The sequence below is a fragment of the Gymnogyps californianus genome, chromosome 2 (genome assembly GCF_018139145.2).
Source record: "Gymnogyps californianus isolate 813 chromosome 2, ASM1813914v2, whole genome shotgun sequence".
In the NCBI taxonomy this organism is placed as follows: Eukaryota; Metazoa; Chordata; class Aves; order Accipitriformes; family Cathartidae; genus Gymnogyps; species Gymnogyps californianus.
This window is the reverse complement of record NC_059472.1, coordinates 127,637,897-127,664,799: the sequence shown is the minus strand read 5'-3', so window position 1 is coordinate 127,664,799 and position 26,903 is coordinate 127,637,897. Positions and strand designations below refer to the sequence as shown.

Below are 26,903 nucleotides of genomic sequence, written 5' to 3'. Positions count from 1 at the left end.
TTATTACATGTTATGCTAAGTACCTGTGAAAGGGGACATTCCTTGGCCAATGAACTCTGGTTCATATCCTTCAGTAAGTCCTTCAGAGCATTTCTTACTGTTGTGTGAGACCATTGTTCAGGAGGCAAGTCTTCTAGTTTAGGGCAACTATTTGAAACACAGATTAGAAAAGGGATTATTACAAGATTGCATCCTGCTGCAGAACATTCCTTTAAGACAGACAGATTTCATTTCGCGCATCAAGCAGATGCATCTGGAGATTGCTCTCGGTCTCCTGATTGTTCCGATTAGTTAATTACTTTATACAACACATCTGCTGTATTGATGCATGAATTATACATCAGCTGCATGTGGCGACTATTTTTTCATGTTACTTCTACCTTCCTGCTCTGATGCGCTTGGTAAAACAATTTAAGGTGTAATGCTTTCTCACGACTGATCATGAAAAGCATTAATATATTAACCGTTTTTTTCTTTTTTGTTACTGTGAAATTTAAGAACCTAGACAGCAACAATAAGTGTGAGCAAGTCATTCTTTTACAAAATGCACACAGATGGTACTGTTCATGATATGCAAAAATATTTTTCTCTTAAGTAAACTTTATGTAAAATGCCTTCTTGTAATGCATCATTTAATTGACTAAAATGCAATATAGTTTTAATGAGACATCCAAAGAAAATCTATATATCAGAGCTATAAAAGTTTTCTGCAATAGTATACTGTAAGTTAAAGAAGAATTAGAGCAACTAAAAAGGAATTTAGATAAGCCTTTGTACTTTGAGCACACAGCATAGTGGGAATTAAATATAAGCAATATTAACAGTAAGAGCAGACAAGTAACAGTTCACGTCCCAGAACTGGTATGCAACTTACCTGTGTAACTGGATTTTCAGTGTGACCACATGATACACGTCTTGCAGCATGTCTGCTACTGTAGCATCAGGGGCATCTGTCACATAGGAGAGTGGAACTGGATTCCACTTCCCAACCTGGATAAGCCCTGCAGGTTTTTTATTTTTTGAGGGGAGGGGGAGTGGGCAAGACGGGCAGGAAAAATGGGAAAAAAGTAATTTACCTGTTAATTCCTAGGGGCAAAAGAAATATCTAACTTTAACAGGATCACCGCCTTTGTTTCTAGCCTCTTAAATCTGGCAAAAGAAAAGAACACCCCCCCCAAAAACCCCCACCCACACACCACCAAGGATATGCTTTATCTATATTATGAAATTATACAAATGCATTACAGCAGAGATTTTTTAATATGTATAGAAGTGTATTTTCCTAAGTTCCCATGAATTCAATAGGACATGATATAATAGTTAGCATTCCTCTTAATAAATTAGAAAGGATTTTGCAATGCAAGGACTGAGTACAAAAAAAAAAAAAAAATACTTTGCAGTCTATAAAACCATCAGGAACAAAATAAAAGAAACAGAGCTGGATATTCAGTCATAAATGCAAGTTGACTCTCAACAGTCCATCTGCTCAAATATGCTTTACACTTCCTTGTGGATCCTCAGTGGAGCAGATTATTAAGGTCAATAAGCATACTAATGATTCAGTTGAAGTCTTTTTTTTTTCTTTAAACAAAAAAAAAGCTACCTCCACATTCCCCATGAACAAAACGTGCACTAACTAAACAAAAATACATTAAGGAAAAAAAAAAATACAGAGACAGAATCTGCAAGAAGTTTAAGAAGTAAAACCTGCATCGCATTCCTGAAAGAAATCCTGCCCCTCCCCCAAGACCCCACAAACAAACATAATTCATAGTACAATTTCGTAATCTTATTTACCTTTTGCTTGAGCAGCAGAGCTGTGAGAATATCCAAGTGATAGCAATGCCATTTCAATCAGTTGGTTGAAAAGCATATCCTTCCTCACCAACACAAATTCTGCATGCTCCTCCTTAGAATCATACTCAATGGCATTTTCATAATGTTCCACTACACAGAAAACTGGAAGCATACTTCCTATTAAAAAAAAAAAAAATAAATTTAATATATTAAACTTGAGTTATAGTAGAGTAGGTGGGTCTATTCAGCGTTATGTAAATAAAACCTGTACGAACAGGCAGAGGAGGCATCAAGAATCATCACAAATATTTGATAAACATATTCCCTGAGTCCTTTCCTCTCACCCTCCCCAAAAAAGAGAAAGTTCTACAAAACATACATCTCTCTGAAAAGCAGAAATGCAAATTTATCTCGCTTGATCGGATACAGATTAAAGAATTACCTTCTATAGAAATAACAAGGTTGACTGAAGAGAAGTTGATTCTCTCTGTCCTGCCTGATTTGTTGTGAGTAGCAGGCAGCATGAGAACCTAAATACATACTGCAGATGTCTTCACTGTAAGCCATTTTAGTACCAGCTACATAATTTTGTTCGTTAACATTAAAACTTTCTTAGTCCTGCCAAAAATATTTAATTGCCTTCAACATCAACAACAAATCACCTTGTGTGTTATACATTCGCTCTGAAAAGAGTACACAAGGAAACAAGGCAAAAGTTAACACTAATTCGTGCTTCATTCACTGAGTGCACTTGAGCACTACTTTCACTCACATCTTTAAGAAACAAATCATGATTTCAATGCCGTTTTAAGAAGTGTACCTGCAGTTCGGGCTTTTTTTTTGTTGCCTCCTGCACTTTACATTCCACATTTCTGGTATTCATTGCTATTTTGGTATGCCTGAAAGTAATTACTAATTTCCAGTTTTGTAGCATCCTACGACAAACCCTTCCCTACGCTGCACAGAATATTAAGCAAATAACCTTTTTCCTTTCCTCTTGCCTTTTTTTTAAAAATTTTTTCCTCCCTTTTGACTACAGACAGAGAAGTAACAAATGGCCCAAGCTGTTTTAGGGACAAAGTCTCTCCCAGCAATCAGATTCCTAGACTTTGTGAAAATCCCTCCCGGCCTCCCAGACGGACATGGATGACACGATGACCTCGGACCTGCGGTTTTAGGCCCTGGTCTGGTCCCGCTGTCTCCAGCAGTGCAGGTTAGGATCTCTCAATGACAGAAAGCAAAAGGGTTAAAAGCAGATGTACAGAACTGTCTTATGGCAGCCTGCCAGAGGGGTATCATCTTTAGCATAAATGATGACAAGGGTTATTTTAACAGGGCACCCAGGAACTCCAATTAGTCCTACAATGTTAATGCCTCTATAACCACTGCCCTCTAGACTTACGGAAACCTCCTAACGTGCTAAGGTGCACCAGACATGCTGTAGTCTAAAAAGAAGATTTACTCTTGACAATAGATAAATGCTTTAAGACCGCGTCTGTTGATTTGTGCTGTAACGTATAGCAAGAAATCACGGTAAAAGAGATACCTCTTAAGCACGTATATTTCAACTACATCTGTTCACCAGAGAGTCAATCTCTGGCAAACAAACCCCTTCAGGCTCGCTTGGAAAAGCTCACAAACTCACTCCAGTTTGCCCAATAGGCTCAGCATGAAAGACAAGACTAAAAGCTTGCCAATATTTATGTAGTGCAGGAAGGAGCTTTTTTTTTTTTGTCCTTTTTTTTTTTTTAAATCTAAGTGAGACTGGTCAGGAAGGGAGAGAAGACCAAAGCAAAAGCAGTACATGCAAACTGGTGATTTCTTCATTGGTTTTGATTAAGCTGTGGAGAGCTTTCTAAAACACACACACGCTTCATCTGCAAAAAGGTGGTGGGTTTGTTTTTTTTTTCCTTCGAGGCTCTCACAATTGATGTTTGACCTACTACCGTCTGACTCAGAGTAAGGGCTCAAAATTCTTAAGTAGTTTCACCATTAATACCTGAAGATAAAATGTAAACAAAGCTTCATTTTAACAAACAGTGCCGATAAAAACAGCTAAAGCATATTTGTTTTTCCCCTTATCAGTTCCTACAAATTAAGCTATGATCAGACACAAAACTAGCAATGCACAGGTACTTCACTGCATATCAGCACACTTTTTGCCAGGTACACGGTCTCGTGAGTTGCAGCATTCTGGAAAATGTGGTACTTTAAACAACACGGGAGAACCTCCTGGCCAAATTTTGATGTACAGCATAGATTATCAGAGGTGGATCCTGGTAGTGCGACACAGGTATCATCTGACTACAAATCAAGCCACTAAATCTTTTAGCAAACTGTCACTAGTGTCCTTCTGTTAATGTGAAAAATGTCATACAGGAGAGCACAATCTCAGCTGGCTGATCACTCCTGCTAGTACTTGGCAAGACCTCCAAGTGCAGCAACTTCATAACCTTCTAGTATTAAAGGGGAGAGCATTGGTCAGTGCTCGCTGCTAAAAATACAGCATGATTTAAACCTGAAGGCAGTGTTAGAGCTTTTGCTGAAGGTTTACGAGTCTGTGTAAACAGCACGTCTGCCATAAGGAGCAGTGAAGTCTGTAGAATCCTTGTCTAAAACTGTCCTGGCATTAAAGTTTGCTGTGCAAATATCACATAATACCAGAGACAGCTGAAATCTCCTATTTAGGAATTTATGGAACTTATATGTTTGCAGGCGTCAGAAAGTCCTTTTTATATAGCCCCACTGCTTCACTGTACAATATTAATGCACTCTGCTTGAAAAGCCGTAATAAATTATATTTTTAATGCTCTTACCCTGGCTTTCTTAAGATGCATACATTCTTGGCAAACAATCAATAAATAGGGTAATCATGAGCAGAGGCCAAAGAATTTGCTGAAGTGCTGTTTTTCCATTTTTAATAGATAAAGATCTAACAATACGGACTGCTGTGTCTGTTCATTTCAGGATCAATATATTCTTTGTTTTCGCCAAACCGAGGAAAAAATAAATGATTGTACAATAAATGTTATGCATCAGACACAATGAAATTCCTCTGCCTTCTAACTTTGTGCGTTTAATAGTCTTGGTTGCATTTTGCACTTTGCTTAGCAAATGCAAGAAAAATCTGGATTATAAACATACACCGATTATACTAAGAAAAGTAGAGGCTGTTTTAAAACAAATGCCAAATTACATGCAGCATATTTTGATTTAAATCAGCAAGCCTGCAGGACATGGTCAAAAAGACTTACACATTTTGATAAGCAAAATTTATAGATTATTGTCCGTTAAAAGTATTTTCAATGCAAACAAAAGCCATCCATATACAAACATCAGTGATTCTAAATGTGCCTTTTCCTTGTGTAAATGTCTAATTACAGCAAACCAGCCACTGAAAAATATGACACCCAAGTTGTTCATTGTTCAATAATGAATTGTACTTAAGAAAATAAACTGCGAAGATTGACATCATAAATGACTTTTCCAATGTGATACCTAAAGATTTACACTCTCTCCTTTAAACCAACTTGCAACTGTTATGGAAATACTGCTGCCCTTCCAAGCTTGGACCATCATTAAGAGGAAAGGCGAGAATTTGTTTTGGGGGTTCGGTATTTACCCTTACATATTTTTGCGTTTCGTAGCCCAACACTTACTCAAAGAATTAATGCATTATATTACTTCTATTTCAATGTAGGAATTTGTTTTAATCAGGGCAGCTAGCCTTTACCTTAACAAAAATCAGACTCCACCCTGTAAAGCAAGATGCTCCACCCAAGCATGAAGCTTACATTTCCCAAATGTGATTTATATCAGAGTTGGGAATATATAGTATTTTAGAATGGAGATTTAATCCTGAAATATAAATGAAGTAGAGTCTGCAAAAGTATGCTTTCCCCCCCAAATATTATAAATCATATTTCTCTAATGCAGAATTATCAAAAGTGTTACCTTTTCTAATATTAGTTTTCATCAGGTGTCCAGAGTGTTTTAAAGGCACTCCTTGCATTTTAGTTCCTGTACTTCCAAGTCTTCCTCTTCCTAATGGGCTCCCATTCTGTTCCAAGCGCGCAATTTTGGCTGGTGGACCCTTCGGATCGCTTACATTGTTAGACATTTCTGAATGTTCTTTCCCCTGAGTTGCCTCGTTCAAATGATCCATACTCAGTCCCGCCTCTAAAGATCACCTGCCATGATTCAAAAAAAAAATATATATATGTTGCACACGTGTGCGCATATGTATACGTACACAGCCTGCACATGTACAGAGAGATATCTATGTATCATAAGCTCATAAAGAAGAATAAATAACTATTTTAACTGAAAAGAAGATGCCTTTTTTAAAAGAAACAAACTTATTCTCCAAAAATGACCTCATACCCCAGTTTACAGAGAGATCGCATCATAATCTGGTGGAATTATTTTTTAAAAGCCAACTAGAGTACCCTTTTAAAAAAAATCTTCAGAGATATTCTACTAAATCTGAGAGAGACTAAGACTCATATAAATGATGATGATTGTCAAGGTATGTGCTCCAACACAGCTATTGTTACAGATCTCACAGAAAGGTTTGTTATTAATCCCGGGTGTTTTTATTGTGTTGAGAGAGAGAGAGAGACAGAGAAAGAAAAAGATTCTAGTGAAACCTTTCTCGATCGACTTGATTAAAAAAATGGATGCACAACAATAGAGAGATTGTTAAAACTTTAGCTGAGGGAGCAACAGATTTATTAGATATGTAGAATATTGTCCATTTACAATTCCTCCCTCCCTTAAAAATAAAAGTTAGAAGAGAATTTAACATTTAACTTTGGAAAGCAGTGGTGGGAGACAGTTGCTTTTGAGTTTCCTAACCAATATTATACAAAGAGTTTATCAACTTTTGCAAAGTTCAAAATATGCCTATGAAATTTTTCAGATGTTGCGCTTTAAGTGTTAAATGGAGTAGTTCAGCGAATTAAGAAAAATAACTGAGAAGGTAGCATCTCACAAAACATAATGCTGGAAAAAAACCCCACAATTTCTACAGTACATTTGAAGCCCTTAAATATAAAAAACCCCAAACCCTGGGTGATGCTAAGTTACGTGCTGGCACAGCTACTTGAAACCAAAAAACAGAAGTAATTTCAATAGCAAATTAAGAAAAGGTATATGTTCGCGTGCTTATATTTCCCTTTTTATCAACTTTTGAAACCTCCGTCCATGAATAACAATTTCAGTTAAATCACTAAAAATCTCCTAAGCCTAGAACATAACAGAGTAAGTTTTGAGGATTTTTGTCACTCATCTGTTTTGCCAACTATATTAAAAAAAAAAAAAAAAAATCAGCTGCTGAGAACAGAGACATCTTTCTGGTTATGATTTCATTCATCAATACTGTTGTGATTGTTAGGTATTTTACCCTACCTTTCTCTGACTGAGAAAGGTGTGACTACACTGACAATTATGTTATGCATATAACATAATCACTAAGGACAGGTGACTAGACATTAATTTATGAACCAGTATTTACATTAGCAAGTACAAATACTAATACTGGGGAAGTCATATTTAGAAAGACTAGTGTGAATCTGATAATGCTACTTTCTTTCAGTTGCCTAGTAATTCAATACATTTTCTACAAATTTCATAGCTTTGCTATTAAAGCCTAAACATCTTGGGATTTTTTTATATACTTCTATGTCATTGGTATATATGCCAACGACAATTCTGTAAAGTATTTTTTTCATGTTTGAACACCATGCTGCTTTTCCCGATATGGTGAAGACAGAGGTAATATATTAATCTGAACGTTTACAAGCAACCTCAAGAATGCCACTGAATAGCTGAAGTTCAGAAAATCGTTATTTTTCCTTATGCTGTAAGGTGACAGGCTAAGGTTTACCATTCATCTTGATCCCATCTGTTTTAGGTCGTGTGTCTCATTAACGCTAAACGTGCCTATTTTAGCCACTTTTCGAAAAGATTTTTTTTTTTTTTTTTTACTGTGTTAACTGCAGCCTAAGCAAGGAATTACAGACTCAAACCGTTAACATTTTCCGATGTTTCTGATGATGATAACATCCTATAGGGCTGCTTTTCTGAGACTGGTCTCTCTCAAGAATAAGAGGATTAACAAAAAAGAAAAAAAAAAGAGGGAGGGGAAGAGTAAAACAAAACAAAAAAAAGCCTCGAACAAGAAAATCCTTGTCACTTTTGGCAACTTCAGAAGTACTCTAAGGCACCGAGGTTCTTTGCTACAAAAAGTATCTAGTCATCATGAGTCAGAATCGCACTACATCATGTACAGTGAATAAAAGTGATAGATCGCAGTTTAGTTAATACACTGACTACAACCAAAACACCAAATGGGTCATTTTCGCTTGGCCTGAGAATACCCACCCATCGGCATCCTTTCACCGCTTAGTCATCTTGTAAAAAGCTTTATGTTACAAAGCAAAATTACATGCACATAAAACACCTAATTTACTCATTTAAACTCCATGCCCAAGGCTAAAGTTCACTGAAACCTCAGTTTGGAATAGTGATGAGCAACAACCAGCGTGGCCTGCCCAGGGAGAGGGTTGCAGGGAAAAACTATCATCTCCGCCGGTTCCAGGCCAAGAGTTTCCCCGGGTTTCACATTTAGGCATCTTTCACAAACTACAAGTTTTCATCACAGGCATTGAGAGAAGAGCACAATTTCAAGGCACAGTTTCCCAGAGACAGCGTACACGTACGGGCACACCGCGCAATTTCTGAATGAGAGTCGGTGCGGTATCTCCTTTTGTCGCGATGTAACGCCGCCGGTATTATATTATTTCTTCCTCTCCTCCTGAATCAGCCCCCTCCCCATGCCTTTCCCCTCCTCTTCCCTCCCTCCCCCATAAAAACCCATAATCACATTTGAGAGAGGCTCCGCACTTATCCGTTCCATATGGCTCTCACAATCCAGGCCAAGCTTTCCCTGTGACCTTTTAAAGAGACAAAGAAGCAAAGTACTTATCTAGAAACAGAAACACTGCAGTTTTCTGAGTGAAATTAGCAAAACCGACCCGAAACTCACCACTTCAAAACTTGACAGCATATAAATAACAAAAACAAAGGAGGTTTCCTTTGCAGCCCGAGCTCTTGAAGAGGAAGAAGTTCAAGACTGATGTTTTCTAGGTCCCCCCCTTTTTGGAGGGGGGGAGAGAGGGGGGGCAGCAGACCTGAGGACTACTTCCCCTAATATTCTCTTATTTTTTCTTTTTTTTCTTGTTGCTATTTTCCTCTAGGCGGGGAGGGGCAAAAATAGATAGCGAGAAACAGAGTAGCCATGAGCAAAAATGGCAATGGACAAAAAATACAGATTAAATATCTTTTGAGAGAGCCAGTTTTCGAGGTTTAGCAACGGAAGAAGGAGCTGAAGATCAAATTGATCAGACAAGTGTAACGCTCAAAACGAGGAATTCATAATAATAATTAAAAAAAATAAAGTAGGAGGTTTAAATTGAGGTGGAGGGTGACTTAAGTCTAGCTATCCTTTCAAAAATAAAACCAATGCGTACAGGAACAAGTGAGAAAGGGGGGTATTAAAAAAAAAAAAAAGGCAAAGAAAAAAAAAGGCAGCTTTTCTATCCAGTGTGAAGAGCAGAAAGTCTACTTCTAGGTTGTCACTTACACTATTATTCTCCAATAGGCACCCAGAGGAGCAGCACACACAGAAGGAGCCCGCTCCCCTCCCCCTCAGCAAAAATACACACCGTAACAGCCCCCAAACTTTCTGCGGAAACCTCAGCCCCAGAGATCGCTACTGGAGATTAAAAAAAAAAAAAAAAAAAAAAAAAAAAAGTGTACAGAAAATTGCAAGAAAAGGCACTAAAATGCCACTTTTAATCTCGCCTTTGCGGTCCGGGGAGGAGAGGGGGGGGAAAAAAAAAAAAAAAAGGCAGAGAGGACCTGTCTCCTCTCATTTACCGGGGGCTGTTGTGCGAGTGAGGGGGGAGAGAGGGAGCGAGAGAGGAGGGGAGAGAGAAAAAGAACAGAGGGGAGGAAGGAAACACACACAACAAGGCACACCACCACCACTACAAAAAGTGACGAGGTTTCACTCCCTCCGAGTCCAAAACCGGGAGAAATTATAATTTTAAAAAACCCCAACCCTATTAAAAAAAAAAAAAAAAAAAGAAAAAACCAACAAAAAACTGGTTCTGCTTCTGCAAAGAAAAAAAAAAAGAAAATCTGGGAACTCCGAGAAGAGTTACTCGCAAGAAGGGGTAAAAAATATAAAATAGAAAGGTTGCAAAAAGCCAACAACAACAAAAACCAAGCCAGCAAAAAACCAATAATAATTGAAAAAGAATAATAATGGTAGGCTTTGTTTTTTTGTCTCTTTTTTTTTTTTTTTTTTAATTCTCTGGCTGGCTGAGTATGGTTGTTATTTAGGCCGGTTTGGTGGTTGTTGCTGGATGTTACATGGATATATGTATGTGTGTGTGTATGTGTGTGTGTCCCCGGACGGAGCTGCCTTGCTCTGCTCTCTCTCTCTCTCCCCCCCCTCCTCTCCCTCTCTCTCTCTGTTTCTGTCCCCATTAAATTATTAGTTGACTCATCACTACTCCTCCTCCTGCTGCTGCCGCCGCCGCCGTCCCCTGCTCAGAGCCTCCTCTCCGCTACCGCTCGCTGCCGCTGCTGCCGCTGCTTCTTCTTCCTCCTCCTCATTTTAATACAAAATAACACCGAGGCCACCGGCTTTTTTTTTTTTTTTTTTTTTTTTTTTTTTTTTTTTTTTTTTTACAGCCCGAGACGGGAGGAGGACGCAGCCTCCCTGCTGCTGCCCGGAGCCCTTCCCCGGCGGCCCCGGATCATCCGACGCGTCCTGGGAGAGAGAGAGAGAAAGTGGCAGAGGAGGAGGAGGATGAGGAGGAGGAGGAGGAGGTGGTGGTGGTGAAGGAGAGAGGCGTGGGGGAGGGGAGGCCGGCAAGGCGGGGGGGGCGATCGAGAGAAGAGAGGTGGCAAAGGGGGAGCCGCAGTGAGGAGCGGGGAGGGGGCGCCGGGCCGGGCCGGGGGGGCGGCCGCCGCCGCCGCCGGTAGGTGAGCGGGGGGGGGGCCGGGGGGAAGAGGGCGTGCGGCTTCCGGGCGCGCACGAATTTGCAGCCAGCTGGGTGCGGGTGAGGCGGCCCTGCCTGCGCCGCGCACAATGCCCGCCGCCCCGCGCCGCCCCGCGCAGGCAGCGCCGGCCGCGCGCACACACGCACGCACGCACATGGCAGATGGGGGCCTGCGGCGGAGGGGGGGGGCAGCCGGCGGGAGCGTGGCGTGGGGGGAACGTTGGGGGGGGGGGGGGGAAGAGAAGAGGAGGAAGAGGAGGGGCGGGGGTGAAGGCTGAACAATATCCTGCCGGCGCTGCCGAGCGCGCCGCGCCAGCGCAGCCCCCGCCCCTCTGCGCGGAGGCTGCGCGGGCCGGGCCGCGGCGGGCAGGTGCACAACGGCGGCGGCGGCGGCAGCGCGCCGCGGAGCGGAGCGGAGTGGAGTTTCCGCGCCGGGGAGGAGAGGGGGACGGCCGGGGCGCTCGGCTCCGCGCACCCGCAGGTGGGGGCGCGCCGCGGGAGCAGCCCCCGGGGAGCCGGCAGGCCACGTGGGGAGAAAGAAGTTTTTCCTTCCCCCCCCCTCCCCCCCGAGATCAACAGAGGTGAAAGAAAAGCACCAGGCACATTTTTAAAAGGCGGCAAAGGTTGGGTGCAACGGTCCCCGTTCAGTGGAGGGCATCGTCCAGGCGACAAGCCACCCCCAGCTTTCGCAAGGGCGAGGCGGTGGGCGCCGTGGCTGGCCGAATCATCCAACAACATACCCCAAGTAAGAGTAATAAATCCCTCCGTGCTCGTAACGGTGAAATACTACAGCCCCACCACCATGCGGGACGTTACAAAACTGTCCCTGTATCATGTCTGCAGACCGGGACCGAAAGCCACCCCTCAGGTGAAAACTAAAAGGTGGTAACGTATTGACTAAATAATTGCGAGACAGACATAACTTCTTCCCGTCATGCACTTGGAAAAAAGTAACCGAACTAGACAAACTTGAAAGCAACAAGTTTGTACAAGCTTCGAGATAAGAGAAAAATTAAACTTCTTTATTGATAAAATGCATAGCGTTTGAATATACTATGTCTAAAAGGAAAGTTGCATCCTCAACCAAAGAAAACATGAATTATTGCACAGTCAGGTATATAGCCAAAATGTTTAGGGTAGTAACTAAAAAAAAAAAACCAAAAAACCGCCCCATACCGAACTACACATACGAATTTGAAGCAGCAGCAAAAGTAGACAAGTGGGGAGGCTAATACCAGTTCTGTAATACACAAAATAGCATGGCCTCTGAACAAAGAAAAGGCAAATCAATAAATCTATGAAGAGCAAAATTATCACTACACATACATTACTATAAAAGAAGAGGAATGCATCGAGACTAGGTAAAGAAACAAGCTGACGTTTACCGAAATAAGCGCAAACAGCATACAGGGCATGCAGGAAAAAGAAAATGGTAATAGGGTGAAATACATGAAATATTTATCATATTCAGCAATGCACAAAATAGATTATAATCTCAGAAGCAAAGAAATGCAACGCTGGAAAATGAATACACTGTTACATAATACTATTATTCAAAGCGGAGCAAGTGGAGGTGGCATACATAGGAAACATGAAAAGTTGTACATGGGTTGCATGTCCTGAAAAAGGTTACTAAGATTGTTACCGAGAGTGCTGAAAAGGAAAAAAAAAACCCAAGAAACATGTTTCACAAAGAAAAACAAGGGAAAATGTCGATGACATCTTCCATAACATATGATCAAGGGATAACTGTCCAGCGGGTTGTTTATATAGAAACCAATCTTTTTCCAACAAGATAGATTATTATTCAGTCCCTCTAAAAAAAAAAGAAGAGAAAAAAGAGAGAATTATTATTTCCCAATACGTTTGAGTACTTGGAGGAAAACCGGTGTTAACTAGTTCAAGTCAAACTTTGCGGGCACAATGGAAAATATCAACATTGTATCATTTTTCATCCTTTTCAGGAAAGCTTGATACAGTAAACTGCAGCAGTGAGCAAGAATGACCACCAAAGAAGAAAATCATGAAGGATGACAGAGTTTCAGCTGGCAGTATGCTGCCTGCAGTATGATGGAGGAAAAGGACACTGAAGATAATTTGAGATGCAGAGCTGATTAGAATAGAGCAGATATTTACAAATATGATTTGGAACAAGATTTGGGACTAAAACACCACCTTATAAAAGTGGTTACCAGATATGACAATAACCAAAAAAAAAAACCAACCCAAAAAACAACAACAAAAAAGATTAAAATCTGTTCTAAAATAACTTTTGCTTTGGTGTTCACGAACCATTCCCTTCATGGTCAAAAAAAACTTAAAATGTTCAGATTAAAACAAAGTGATTAATCTAAAAAGCAGAGACAGTGAATTAAAGGAGCAGGGAGATAACAATCTGATAATACAGGAGCACAGAAGGCCTAATAATCATATTATTATGCACACTAACCAAACACTGACAAACAAATATTCTGTTAATTATATAATCATGCATATGCTTCCTATGCTTGAGATAAATGATTATGGAAAATAACTCTCTTCTTGAAACTGCATATATGTACTAAACCTTATAAACTCTCTACAACATGGATTAATCTAATTCCCGTACATCACTTATGCCTGGTAAAGTATTTACTACAGACTTGGAAGGCTGAGCGTGGAACCCTTGCTTTGACTAGAAAGCACGAATTACTGAAGGCTGCTATGTCTTGACATATAGACAACAGTCAGATATCTCTTATCAATACCAAACTACTTGGAATACATTCAAGATACAGATATCTGATTTTCATTTGACCTATTCCAATTTGCACTTCACTGTGTCAACTCTGATATTAAAATGTTCCACTAGAATAAAGATATTTGTAATAAAAACATATATAAAGAACAGAAGATGAATAGATATTGTCATGGATACATATGCAGGCAATCATTTAAACATGCGGCAATAGTAACATCACATTTTTCATAGCTTCTAGTCAACATACAGCAGACAAATATATGCTTAATAAAGCTTATTAATCCTTAATAAAGTTGTTGCACTGTGTAATATGATATATAAATGCATTTTGCACTAGGTTGTGTTGAAATAAGACAAATACTTAAAAAGTTGGATGGCGTTTTTTCAACCCCACAGTGAATTAACTCTTGAGCAGCAGTCTCAGTAGCTGCAAAACAAAACAAATTCTCCAGTGTGGCATGCTGCCTCGGTGCCTGCTAAGGTCTCTGTTCCAATCTTTTCTTGTTCAAAATAAATTAGGAAATATGGGCCCAAATCTTGAGGCTTGGCTCCTGTGCAACGCAAACAGAAATGACCTGGCAGCAGAGCAAAACCAGCATGGCTGTGTATTCTCTTTTATCAGATTTCTTTGGGGAGATCAGGCTGATTGGGTTTTATACATACGTACTTCTGACAACTCTGCGGCCATTTGGGTAACTCGCAAGCACCAGCCCATGCTGGAGGTGATGCAGAGCTGTGCAGCGGCAGCGGGACTGCCGGGAAACTCACTTCAGTGGGGATTTGAATGCGTTTTCCCCGCTGCAAGGGGTGATGCATGCGCATCTACAGCTGACAGTAACTGCTGGACAGCAAGGCAATGAAAATACCAATCCCTGGCTTTCTGAAGGTAAACATCTATGGCCAAAAGGTGGATGGCTCCCCAGTGGCCCTGTGCCTAATTGTTGCATGGGTTAGACAGAAGCGTGGGTTAAGGGGAAGGATGCACCCTACTGTCCTTTCCCACATCTACCTGTGCAAGCCTCGGCACAGTCACCGCTGCGGTGCGGACGCAGTCCCGCGGCCCTACAAGTTTTGCACCTCTGATTGAAGTTGTTTTTCAGTCTCCTCAGACTGACTTCCCCTCCGTTTTGCCCTGAACAACCATAGTTGCCTGACACCGCTCAAACACTTTAACCAACCTGACTGCAGCAATCTCAATTTACATATGACCCAAGAATCTGATGCGCACCGATGTGAATCACAGCATTCTGCGACATCCCCCACGCTGAACTCAAAAGTTACATACCAACCTAGATTTTTGTGACTGCAACCTGCCCCAGCCTGGATAGGATGCCTGTCAAAAAGCAAGTGCTATGAAATGAAATTCATAGCACTGAAAGGCATCGCACACAAGCTGTCGTCCCCTCTCACATTTTGCATGAGCAATTTCTGCTCGTTTGTGTTCTCTCACACACAATGTCCTGAAACAGTTACGTAAAATGAATATTTAACTTACGATAGTCAGCTGTATTGAACTGCACTTAATTGCTTATTAAGTGAAGTAAATCATCCTTACCATATTCGTCAGAGGTGAAAAACCTACATATATGGCTACATGTAGTGCATTCATTAGTTTACGGACCCCAAATCCCTTGGAAAGTATCAGATATCTACACAGTGTCCCATGGTGCAGCATGTTGTAGTTGGATGTCTCAGCTAGCTTGCAGATATGTAAAATCATATACAAACAGACATCTCCCTATTGATTGCCTCTGTGATGAGACTCGTTTACTCCTGCAAACATTTTCTGCAGTATATTTCAATCACGGAATCTTTTTTTAAAAATAGAGTTGAATAAGAATAAGCAAAATGTGGTTTTGGATAAAAGAAGTTACTTTTAGTCAAACTACTGCACCATTTTGCGTTAAGTCCCTTTCATAGCTGTATGTCTATTTTGACTAAGATGCTTGTACAACTGAAGTAAATACATACAATGCTGATGTGGCCCCAACAGTCATTTCAGTTCACCCGTTGGTGCCAAAAGAGTCACAGAGAGGCAAAATGCTGGAAGAAAATTATGGAGTAAAACCCAACAAAACTGGCATGATGAAATAAAGGGTGAACATGACCGCTAATGAGAATAGAGTGTCTTTCACCTCTGGTTGCCACGAGAAATCCTAGCTGGTTGAAATTGTAATAGACAGGTGTCCCCTTTCCCAAAAAAGATCACAGCAATGAATATTAATGGATTAATCACATAAATCTTACTCTGTAGTTGCACAGTCTCTGCCCGCTATGTGGACAAGCTGAGTTCACTTCCTAAGTGTATCAGCATTGCAACTTCCACAAACACTATCTATATGTTATTTAATGTAAGCCAATATTTTTTATGACTATGGATTTCAGAACTACTTCAAATACAAAGCTTCAACTTAAATAAAAAGCATTTTGTGGACCATATCCTCTTCCATCCATAACAGTAGACTAGATCCTTGATGAGTCATGCTCGTAATTTCCATGTGGCAGCTACAGCCAACTACTTCCACAAAAAAGAACAAACAAAAAAAATGCAATAGACTTTATATAATAATATTTAATGCAATTAGGCAGCTGGAAGAAAGGAGGAAAGCTGGCATCTTAGGATCAGCCAAGTTACCTCTGTCATAAGTGTATGTTCAGCAGGTCACTAATTTCACAGCTTCCTCCCCAGAGGTATAATTTTTAGGCCTATCATGTGAAGATGTTTAAGGTGGGACATGGGGAGATGAAAAAAGAGTGGTTCCTGTTAAAACCCTGATCATCACAGCACTAGATAACTCCTAGGCATGAGACGGGCATATAACTATTACCTAAAAGAAGAGTTGGTTGATAAGCGGTTATTTTAGGGATGTCTCTGAATAGAAGCTCTATTAATTTAGTAGTATGTAAACCATGATCCCCGGATGTATAAATCCATAGTTTCAGTTATTTTTACTTGTTAAAAGCAAAGTTACACCAAATTATCTCCAAAGTGGTTTGCAATGTTGACTGACTCCACTTCTCTTCCCTTTCCTGACTCCTTTTCCATCACCTCCAACCACTGCATTTCTTTCCCAGTCAAAAAAAAAGGATGCTTTTAGGAAGACAGAAGTTTGATCCAACAATTCTGGGTGAGGATGAATTTCACACAGCCCAAGCAAAGCTGCACGTTATGGTAGAAAACAGTCTGAACCATTGCGGTTAGCATTCAAGCATTATTAGCTAGAGCTTAGATGTTCATGCTGTCGAGCTCAAACCGCAGTGACTTGTTACATAGGAATACTTCATCAACGGGACAATCATCTTTTTATTTGACCTGATAGTATGAATAAAATCTACTGATAAAAATTGAAAACATGGAAGAGTTTAAGTCTAAGGAAATGGTTAGAACTGATTGATGACTTGAACTATGTCAAACTTTCATTATGAAACCCAAAACCACATGAAATGTCCTGTTTCCAGTTTCATTGTTTAACTCAGAACTCTGCCCAGGTTCTGCTACACTTTTTCTAAGGTTCAAAACCTTTTAAGTAAAACTGTGCATCTAATTACGGCCAAACTTGACAGGAGTCAATATTCATTGTACATAAAATACATGCAAAATCTGTGGTTTTGGTGTAAAACAAATTGAAAGTTGGTGGTTTTGGCCGAATTTGCTTTTTCTTCTAGGGCTCGTTCCAATCTCAAACTCAGACGATTCCACAATAACAAAGACTAAATGAATGAGTTTTTCACAGTTCTTTTCAGGAACAATTAGCTGTTAATATTCACAGTTCTTTTAAGGAACAAGGTACCTGTTAATATTCAGGCGCTAACATAAAAAAGGTTTAGCAAATGCAGTGTCACTAAGATAAAGGTCATTTATACATGTGTCAGAGTATGCTTAGTTTAAGTGCAAACAACATAAGGCAAAAACAAGTCACTTCAAAATGTTACTCCAAGTACCCTGTCAATGTTCAAAATACTTGTCCTGATTTAGAAAAACAGCAAAAAAAAGGAGAAATTAATAAAAATGTATTCAAGTATTTAATGTATTTATTTGCTAAAACAACTACATTTCTAGATTTCCTGCTAAGTGGTTACAATGGAAACAAACTGAGATGGAAAGCAGCAGTTGGGAACCCACTAGAATACAATATTTTTAGGGCAAAATGAGGTTAATATTTATGATAGTTCATTTATACTCATGCAAGCACTAGAAGGAAATGCCTGAATAAGTGTGTAAAAATTAGTTCCTGCATTAAATACAAAAAATTTTTGGGAAAAGTTTGTATGTTCTGTTGACATAAGAATAGCTGAGTAAGAAGAAACTGAGGCATGCACATGAAGTTTCCTAGCAGAGCTTCAGCTGTGATAGAAGAAATAACATTTGAAACTAATTATTTTCACAGCATCCGTGTTCATTTCCTCTTCTATATAATTTCTTTCTGGCAGGTTATACTACAAACTCCTTCCTGTATTAGATTTTTTTTCTTCACAAATGTAGGTAAGATGCTTACGAGAAATTTTGAAATATTCTGCTCATGAAAAAGATGCGGTGCATTCTCTAAACTCATTTTTCCTTTATAGGTATACAGATGGAAAATCTCTCTGCACCACATCTGAAAATGTGCCGCTTCAAAGGCAGGTGGAGCCAGGTGAAGAAATGCTCCAAATTATTGCAGTCATAGAAAAGTAATGTCCAAATCAACTTACCCCCGTGTTTATGAAACACGGGACACCTTCAAATACAAGAATTTCTCAATACACTGCCATGAATGAACTACACAAAAAACCTGCCATCTCACATCTAAGCCTGTGCTTAAAGCTCTTTTAGATATTTTTGTGTAAAAAGAGAAAGAAAACATATTTAGCTCTGCTTTTACTTAATACCAACTGGTTGTTGATGTGGGCATATCATGAAGGGTTATCATCTTTTTTGCTTGATTTAGGTCTGTGAATATCTTTCCATGACCAAAAGAAATATTATGCCCAGTCCATACTGAGCTTTTTAATAAAAAGCAGTAAAGCAATCTGCTTCATTGTCAAATGATTGAAAGAAATTTAATTAATGCCTTTGGAGGGAACGCCTATATAAGTATCACAATCACAAGAATGTGCGTATATGCATATATGAATACATATGCACAGCCACGGTCTACCCTGTTGCTTTAATGTCGTAACGCTATAGGCCATGAGCAGCTGAAGGCAGAAGTGAACTCATACAATTTAAAATATCGTGCTGACACAATTTTAAGGGTAAATGACACTGTGTAATTTATTAGAAGATTAAATGCTGGCTTCATCACAGGACAATTTAGCCCTAAAAAAGGAAGGCAATATAGAAATGCTAGCAGACAAACAAATTAAAAATAGTAAGTTATAAAGAGGGGAAAATGAGTTTATGCCACACTGACAAAACCAAAAAGAAACAAAAAACCCCAAACCCAAAAAGCAAAAAACACAAAGATGCATGAAAAGCAGTATGCTATGTTAGATGTTTATCTATACATAAGAGACAGGTGTCACAAAAACAAAACAAAAAAATCACGAAGCTAAAGAGAAACTTTAACTCACCAGTTTCCATCTGTTATATCTGAATTCATGCATAATTGATTATCCATGACTGGTAAGTTCTTTTTTTTCACTAGCCTAACACAGTTTTCTAAACATTATGTGTTAAATCACCACCAAAGTAAAGGGTGTTTGAGAAACCGTAAGGGCAGAATAAAAATTTTTTAATGAAAAATAACATGTCAGTTAATAATAGAGCTGACCTATGTTTAAGAGAGAAATTTTAATCATGTGCATATTAAATATTAATAACCTATTCTGTTATTGTTATAATAAGGTTAAGTAAGCTTCTCCATGCTTAAGGAAAGAGAAAAAGTAGGAATATGTAACAGTGAAAAAAAGCACTGAGAAGCAGAGACATAAGGAAAATGTGTCAACAATAAACAAGAGGAAATGAGAAAGAAGGAAAAGATGAAGGTGGAAACTAATCTCTATGTGTCATTATGACTGCCAGAGTACTGGCAAAGAAGCAGCATCCTTTTATTTCAATTTTAATCATTTCTGAATTTTAATACCCTGCTCCTTTTGTAATTCTCCTGGCATTCCCTATATGCATCCATCCCAGCCAAAACACCAGTGTAAATTAAATGGCACGCAACCATACCACTGATGTAGTTCTCCCAGTAGAACCAATTGAGTGACCAAAAAGCAGAGAAGGTATGACTACTTTGTGTCCCTGTAGACCACTGGCCAATTAAGTGACTTAATGTTCTTCAATTCCTTTAATTTTGAAAAGAAGGGCAGTGGTTAGGTAACCCAGCAATATAGAGCCATTAAAAAAAATAAAGCAAGCCAGTAGTAATACAATAATCAGTGACCATCAGGGCCTGGAAAAATGAGTTTGCTCTCACTGGCACTAAGGAGCATCACATGATTATTTAATTACAGCTCTAATTTTTGTCTCGTGGATGGCAACATATCAACAATTAATAGGGCAAATAGAGGAGACTGCATTTTTAAAGAGACAGAACCTCTATCAAATACTGCTTGGAAATGCAATTTATCAGACAGTATGATGCTTCGTAAGGCATATCTGTCGTCATGCCACACATATAAAAAAATTCTACTGGTTCAATTTTCTTGCATGGTATCTATTAAATTCTTCTGGAATGCTTAGAAAATAATAACTACACCTACGAGTATCCTAATTGTTATTTTAAGTGGCAATGCAGAAGTCAGTTTCTCGTAGGACATGCAGTCCAAATAAAGAAAGTAGTGGAATCACAAGTTTCAAATATGAAAATGTTATTATAAAATTATTACATCCTTTATCTTAAAAAGGTTATAACAAAATTCTTCAGGAAAGGCCAAAAGGATTATGGTATTCAGTGAGTCAAGTGAAGAAAAGAAGAAAGAAAAAGAAAGTCAATAAAATACAGTCAATGGGACAGAGATTGATTCTGATTGATTGATTTTACTGTGAGATTTTCTTACAAAGCATAACGAACCTAGGGGCTCAACACCAACATTGTACTGTTCCTGCAGAATACTGCTAGTTAAGAAGCGAAAAACAGAACCCAAAAGAGGACATACATAGGATTGATTGAAAAGCTCTGCTCTAAAATGGTTGGATGCGGTTCCCATTGTGCCTCGTCCTGCAATGACCACAGTGCAAAACACGGGGAACTGTGGGAAGTTCAGTATGTGGAGGAGCGCTTTTCACAAGCTGCACAATTACAGGAATCTGCAAATGTATCAAAAGAAAAACTCTGATTTTATGCACCTGATCTTTCTTGCAAACGTACTCACTTTTCCACAGCAATGTGTGGACCAAGTTGCGAATCCCATAAATTTACATTATCCAGAACATGTTTCAGACAATATGCAATATCTGACATGCGAAAGGCAAGCTCCAAATTTCCTCTAAACATTAAGCTGTACATGTGAAAAACCTACCAAACTACTCTTAGATATTTTGTTTAATCTTACTTCTCAATATAAAACTTAAACATGCTTTTTCATTTGGTATTCTAAAATCTATCCTTTGAACAAGCAAAGAAATGCTGAGTTTGGGCCCTTGCACAGAAAAAAAAAAAACCCTGCTAAACAACAGTTCAAGTATTATTGCAAAAAGAAGTGTAACTACAGAAGAAATACTATTACAATAAATGCCCCATTCCTCCTGAAAATTGTGTAAAATTAAGTTGTTTTCATTGAAGACATGAACATTCTGGATTGGAGATCTTAATCTATAATCTTAAAAAGAAAGCTGGCAAGCAAGAGCTTGTATGTAAAAGTATATATCATTCTTTTTATGCACTGGTTACTATACAGATAACATGTCTCACAAAGACTGTAATTAAATGTCTAGTGCAGAAGTAACACTAAAAAGCACACAGTATTATTATATTACAATGAATCCTTAGAAGCTAAAACTGTCATTTTTTAAGTTTTAAGATGCCTTTAATTATTCTTGAGACTTCTTACATTTATCAAGGAAGCCCACCTATGATGAAAAGCATTAATGATTTAAAATCTTTCTAATACAGCTCTCCACAAAAATATTAATTTAATCTTTGATTATAAACATTTTAAAACTCACTCTGCAATTTCTCTCCACTTCATTCTTTGCCTTTGGTCCTTCTGTGAGTTTGCATGCACACACACTCTCACACTCTCCCCTCCTCTCTTTCTGTCTTTTATTTAATGTATTAGAATTGGGAATACAGGGCATGTATGATATTTAGAATTTTTCTCCTGTTCATTGAAAATGTTTTTGATTGCCTGGCTGTTAAAACCAGACATATATTCTAAGTGCAGTTACTGAAAAGGGAATACCTTTGTCCTACCTTTGCATGTGGGTTTGAGTTCAGAGCAGCAATTCTTTGCACTTGTACTGTACAACGTTTTCCACTCTAAGACTGATTTACAAATATAAAGAATTAATTAATCCTTCAGTGTTCTATGAAACATATATATTACTAGTTTTATAGCTGGGTAAATAAACCAGGGGCGTATTAAGGCCGCATTGATAGAGCGATTGTGTGCTGCAGCTTCCTTTTCTTTCATATGAAGTTGTGAGTGCCGAGCATTTTCAGAATCAGGGTTACAGCATTAAGGATTGCAAACATGGCATGGTCAGTTATTTACCCAAGATCGCACATTTTTGTCAGGGCTGAAACCAGAACCAGGACTCCAGACACCAGAAAAGATTATGAGACCATCCTCCAGGTATATATGATCCAAGTGCATCACCACTTCTTCTAGTGAGCAGCAAGTGGAACGACGCACAAATGGTTGCTGCTGGCCAAATAAATCCTGTCAGAGCAGGATCCTGGGAAGATGAGATGCACTCGAGGTTTAAAGCACCTCCCTCATCTCCTCAGGTCATATCATGTCATAATGTGCCAAGAGAAAGAGATAGAGCAGATAGTCGCTAGGAGTTATGCAAGGCCAACACAGCTGATAGACATGGCCCATCCTGATGTTCTGCACCCAGGTGCAGCTGGGGTGACTGAGGTCCATCTGCAGGCGAGCAGACTCTTCTGCCTATCTAACCTGCACTTCACAACAGAAAAGCACGAGGTGGCGAGAGCTAACTCTTGTGAACCTACAGCTGTGGAGACCTGTTTTCAAGGAAGCTTTACAACAGCTCAGAGAGAGGAGCTAGCCTATGCTCCGGTGAAAGGAAGCCTTCTTACAGCCTATCCTAATCCCGGCATACACAAATGCACACAGTCTCACAGGAAAATTGATCTCCAAAGAGATCACTGCGTATTGGTATTCTAAATAAATAACTAAAAGGTGACCTTGGCATAAATACTAAGCATTAGTGTGTTCCTCACTCGTCTGAACACCTAATACTGATCCCCTGCAAGACCTGTGAAAATGAAGGTCTACGAACCTCTGCAGTGATACACCAGTGTGCATGGGAGGAAAGTCAGGCCCAGCAAGTTTAAAAGGCGATATTTACAATTCAGACCATGCCTGAGGTATGTTACTATGCTCTGCTACTGTACTCTACTATTACTATGCCATTCCTAGTACACTGCACCAGATTACACAGATTAAGAGTAGATTACAGTTGGTACAGGGCACGAGGACCAGATCAGAACATATGAACAAGATCAGTACTGGCAAGTCTCTTTAAAATTAATCTCTATCAAGATTTATACTTACTGAGAGCAATGCAGTGCAGAAACCATTAGAAAGTCAACATTTGCAAAGCAATAAAACGGATATCAATTAAGTAATGAAGTGTTGGTGATAACTGTGGTAAGCTTAGATGCCACAGGATGGCAAATGTTCGAAAACACCTACATTTTTGAAGGGAACATTATAGTATATCCTTCTTGAAGTAACAGTTACAAGTTGTGGTCGGGGCTGTTGAGAATTCATGATACCACTCACATGGGAACTGACATACAAGCTAACTTAATGTTAAATATAATAATTTCAGAATCTGAGGAAAAAATCAACCTCTCAGGTAGAGGTTATTAATGGAATCCTCCAACAGAGAATTTAGGGAAGCTTTCTCCAAACTGTGGGTTATTCTGACTGCGGTTATCTTCAGTTCAAATGCCAGCTACTTGGATGCATTGGTCCAAGATTAAAAGTAACATCAATAGGGTTTTCTGACATGGACTTTATAAAGTTGCAAAATTTCAGTGTAACAAGCAATAAGAACTGTAAGTTACTCTTTAACCGTCAAACTGTTTTACTTTTTTTTTTTTTTTAGAATCAGTAGCAACTTTGTGACAACTAAAGTTTAAAAAATGCACTTGATTGCATAGTGACAGATTTGCAGAACATTTTTCATCACACACACATATGTGCTTTCAGTTATTAATAAAATGCTTCTGCCCTTAATCTGCCATTGCCTGAATATACAATTTCAGTGACTTGGATAGACAAATACTGTTAAGGAATTCTGTTTTCCCTGTTTGAGATGCAATTCAAATACACCAAGTAAAACTGAATACTATGTCTTTAAAACTGGCTTCTGCATGCCACAAAAAGGAATACCGAATCACTTTTCTATGAAGTTCTTCTTGGAGTGGAATGATAACAAAACTTTCTTTTCTTTCCCACCCTCCCCTTCCTTTTTTCCTCGTTTTAAAAAAGGAAGAGCCAGCTGCCCTGAGTAACACCACAGGTAGATATTAAAATGGAGACAGCCATTATTTAGTGGCGACAGGGATATAAATACATGCGCTAACCTATAAACTGGTGTTTACTTCAGGAAAGTAAGTCATATTTTTCCTGTGATTGCCGTGCTGTCAGTTTAATGCAGCGTAAATAAACAGTAGGTGCATGATAGCTTTAAGTAGAAAGTGTTCATTCCACAAGAGGAACAGATTACTGAAGCCTGATGCCTATAATGGCAAAAGCAGAACTTCCATTTTACCTGAAAATATAGCCTCCTGTGCTAAGAGACTTGTGGCTTTTCTATTAAATTAATTTGTCAGAATTCTATGAAAAATATTATGTACTCAAACAACTTTACCAAAAACATTCATTTTTGCAGCCCTCAACTTGAACCATTTGAAAAAACAAAAGCCAATCACTCCTCTGTAATTTAATCATCCCATCGCTCTAAATGAAAGCTTTATATAATCAACCTAATATAACAGAAAATAAAATGATATATAGAATTGCCTATACTTTGGGTTATTTTGTTCTTATAAATATATTCCCTGACTGAAAGTAAAAAAATTCCCCTTTGGAAAAAGCAATGATTTCTGAGAAGATTGTATATACACTCTACATCTATTAACATAAATTATAAGAAAGTAAAATGTTCCAGATGTGTTTAAACTGTTGTAGAAGGAAAGTTTGTGGCTTCATTGGATATATATTAAATATATCTGGAGAGAGCAATGGCAGTTATATACAAGAAGGCAATAAAATGCTTCAGTAGTATCTATGTTAAAATTGTGTAGTTCCTAGAAATATGACTAAAACATTTCAGAAGTCATATTTCCTCCAGTTTTAATGCAGAAATCTACTTTTAATATATTTTTTTCTATATATTGCAAACTATTTTATTAATAAAATTATCTCCTTGATTTATTTTTTTCCAAATATGGCTGGAAACCTTAAGAAGGACTTCAAATTTATCTGACAATGCTTAGATTAAAAAATAGGTGACAATAAAAAGGTGACAATACTTCCAAAAATTGAGTAGTTGATACAATTAAAAGATTTGTGCGTTTTTTTTTTTTCCAAGAACACCAGACTTCAGCTGATCATCTTCTAAACAGCAGTCGCACACATTTAAACCCCTCTCTATCCCAAACCTGAAATGTGGGATGAGTTAGTGCTTATTCAGAACTTTCCTACTCTAAAGAGGTTTTTGTGCTGAAGGGGTAGATGTGCCCGCGTTCCCGGCAGGACTGAACGTGGCGGTGCCCGTGGGATGCTGGCAGGGCTGCTGGCAGGGCTGCAGGCAGGGCTGGCGCTGCCTGCCCTGCCTTGGGAAGCACAGCAACAGAGGGCAGGTGCTCATCAGCTGACCCGCTGGGCCTACGCTGCAAACCAAAAAGGTGCCCTGCTCGCGTACAAGCTCGGGCTATCGTGGCAGACCCTCTCTGCTTCTCATTCTGCCAAAGCACTATGTCCCATGAGCGAGTTACAGATTGACTCTGTCTGCTTTACAGTGCTTTCTTGGGAGCGCGCAGCAGCAGGTTAGGATTCACGCGTCGCGAAAATAACAGGAGAGGAGAAACTGCGAGAGTTACTTTCCTATTTAAAGTATTACGAACAAAGAATATAAAAAGGAAACGGCCAGTTTTTCAAAGTGTACGCACAAAAAGCATTCCATTTAAATATTTTTTGTTCCAGTAAACTCTTTTGCATACAAAGGACTTATTTATTACATATTTGAACTTGTGGGAAAAAGGGAAGGAATGCACTGATTCCTGAAATAACTCTACAGTCTTTTTGGAGAGTTCACTCTTCTGTGCTCTTGTTCTACTCAGAACAGTTTTATTCCAGGGACAGAGGAATTCCTTGGAGTCAGTTGTTTCTTTTCCACTGGCTGTTTGTATTCAAGAGTGGGCATACATAGCATACTAGCCAGTGATTTTAATTTCTCTTCTATTGCCTTATTATGTGTGTGTGCTATCTGTTTAGATGCATGCTTATACGTGAACACGTTGCATTTTCTGCCTGCTCGTTTTGTTACCTACTCTACTTTATTACACATTTCTGTGCAAACCATTGCTTCGACTTGAAAAGCAAGGTAATACCAATAACAATCTCAAATAGAAAATGAATTAGAAAATGAGTGTATGTATAAATGTATTAAAGAGCATGTAGGAATACGGGACTGAAAAAGCACTCTCAAATTCTACAAATAGTGCTGCAGAGTAATCAGAAGATACAAATTGCAGAGAACATCCTACATTCATGTCTTTACACTCTACGCTTACTGTTTCAAGTTGTTTTTGAATAGTGCGCCTGATTTGACACATTTCTATCTGGTGATTGTGTTAAATGCTTGAAGAGATAGTGAAATACCCAAGCATTCCTTGTGCTAACTACAGCTGAAATTTTACACTTATTGTAACCTTTTCTAACAATGTGAGAAAAACAGAGTAAATATATTAAATTTGTTTCACAACAGATGCTTAGGTTGTTAATATTTAAGATGCCTATTCATGCTATTCCTGTCTGCACATTTGTCAAAAATGTAAGCTTGAATGCTAATGTTTGCCAGCAGACTACAGCAGACAAATATACGAATGTACTGTACCAAAATAATATAAAGTAGAAATAAGGGACTGCCGCTAACTCCCACC

At 38.9% G+C, this 26,903-nt stretch overlaps 1 protein-coding gene across 3 annotated transcripts in view; it reads right to left on the bottom strand.

The window, feature by feature from the left end:
• Positions 1–5,962, bottom strand: part of SATB1 (SATB homeobox 1) — a 71,259-nt gene extending 65,297 nt beyond the window's left edge. For 2 of the 3 annotated variants that reach the window (XM_050891585.1, XM_050891586.1), the window contains exons 1-4: positions 5,752–5,962; positions 1,798–1,974; positions 875–1,001; positions 24–147 (exon numbers count right to left, since the gene is read on the bottom strand). In XM_050891585.1, the coding sequence (XP_050747542.1) occupies positions 24–147; positions 875–1,001; positions 1,798–1,974; positions 5,752–5,962 (639 nt within the window). Of the gene's footprint in view, positions 1–23; positions 148–874; positions 1,002–1,797; positions 1,975–5,751 lie in introns of those variants that run through there. The other variant, XM_050891587.1, reaches the window with a different exon arrangement.
• Positions 5,963–26,903: the final 20,941 nt, after the last annotated feature.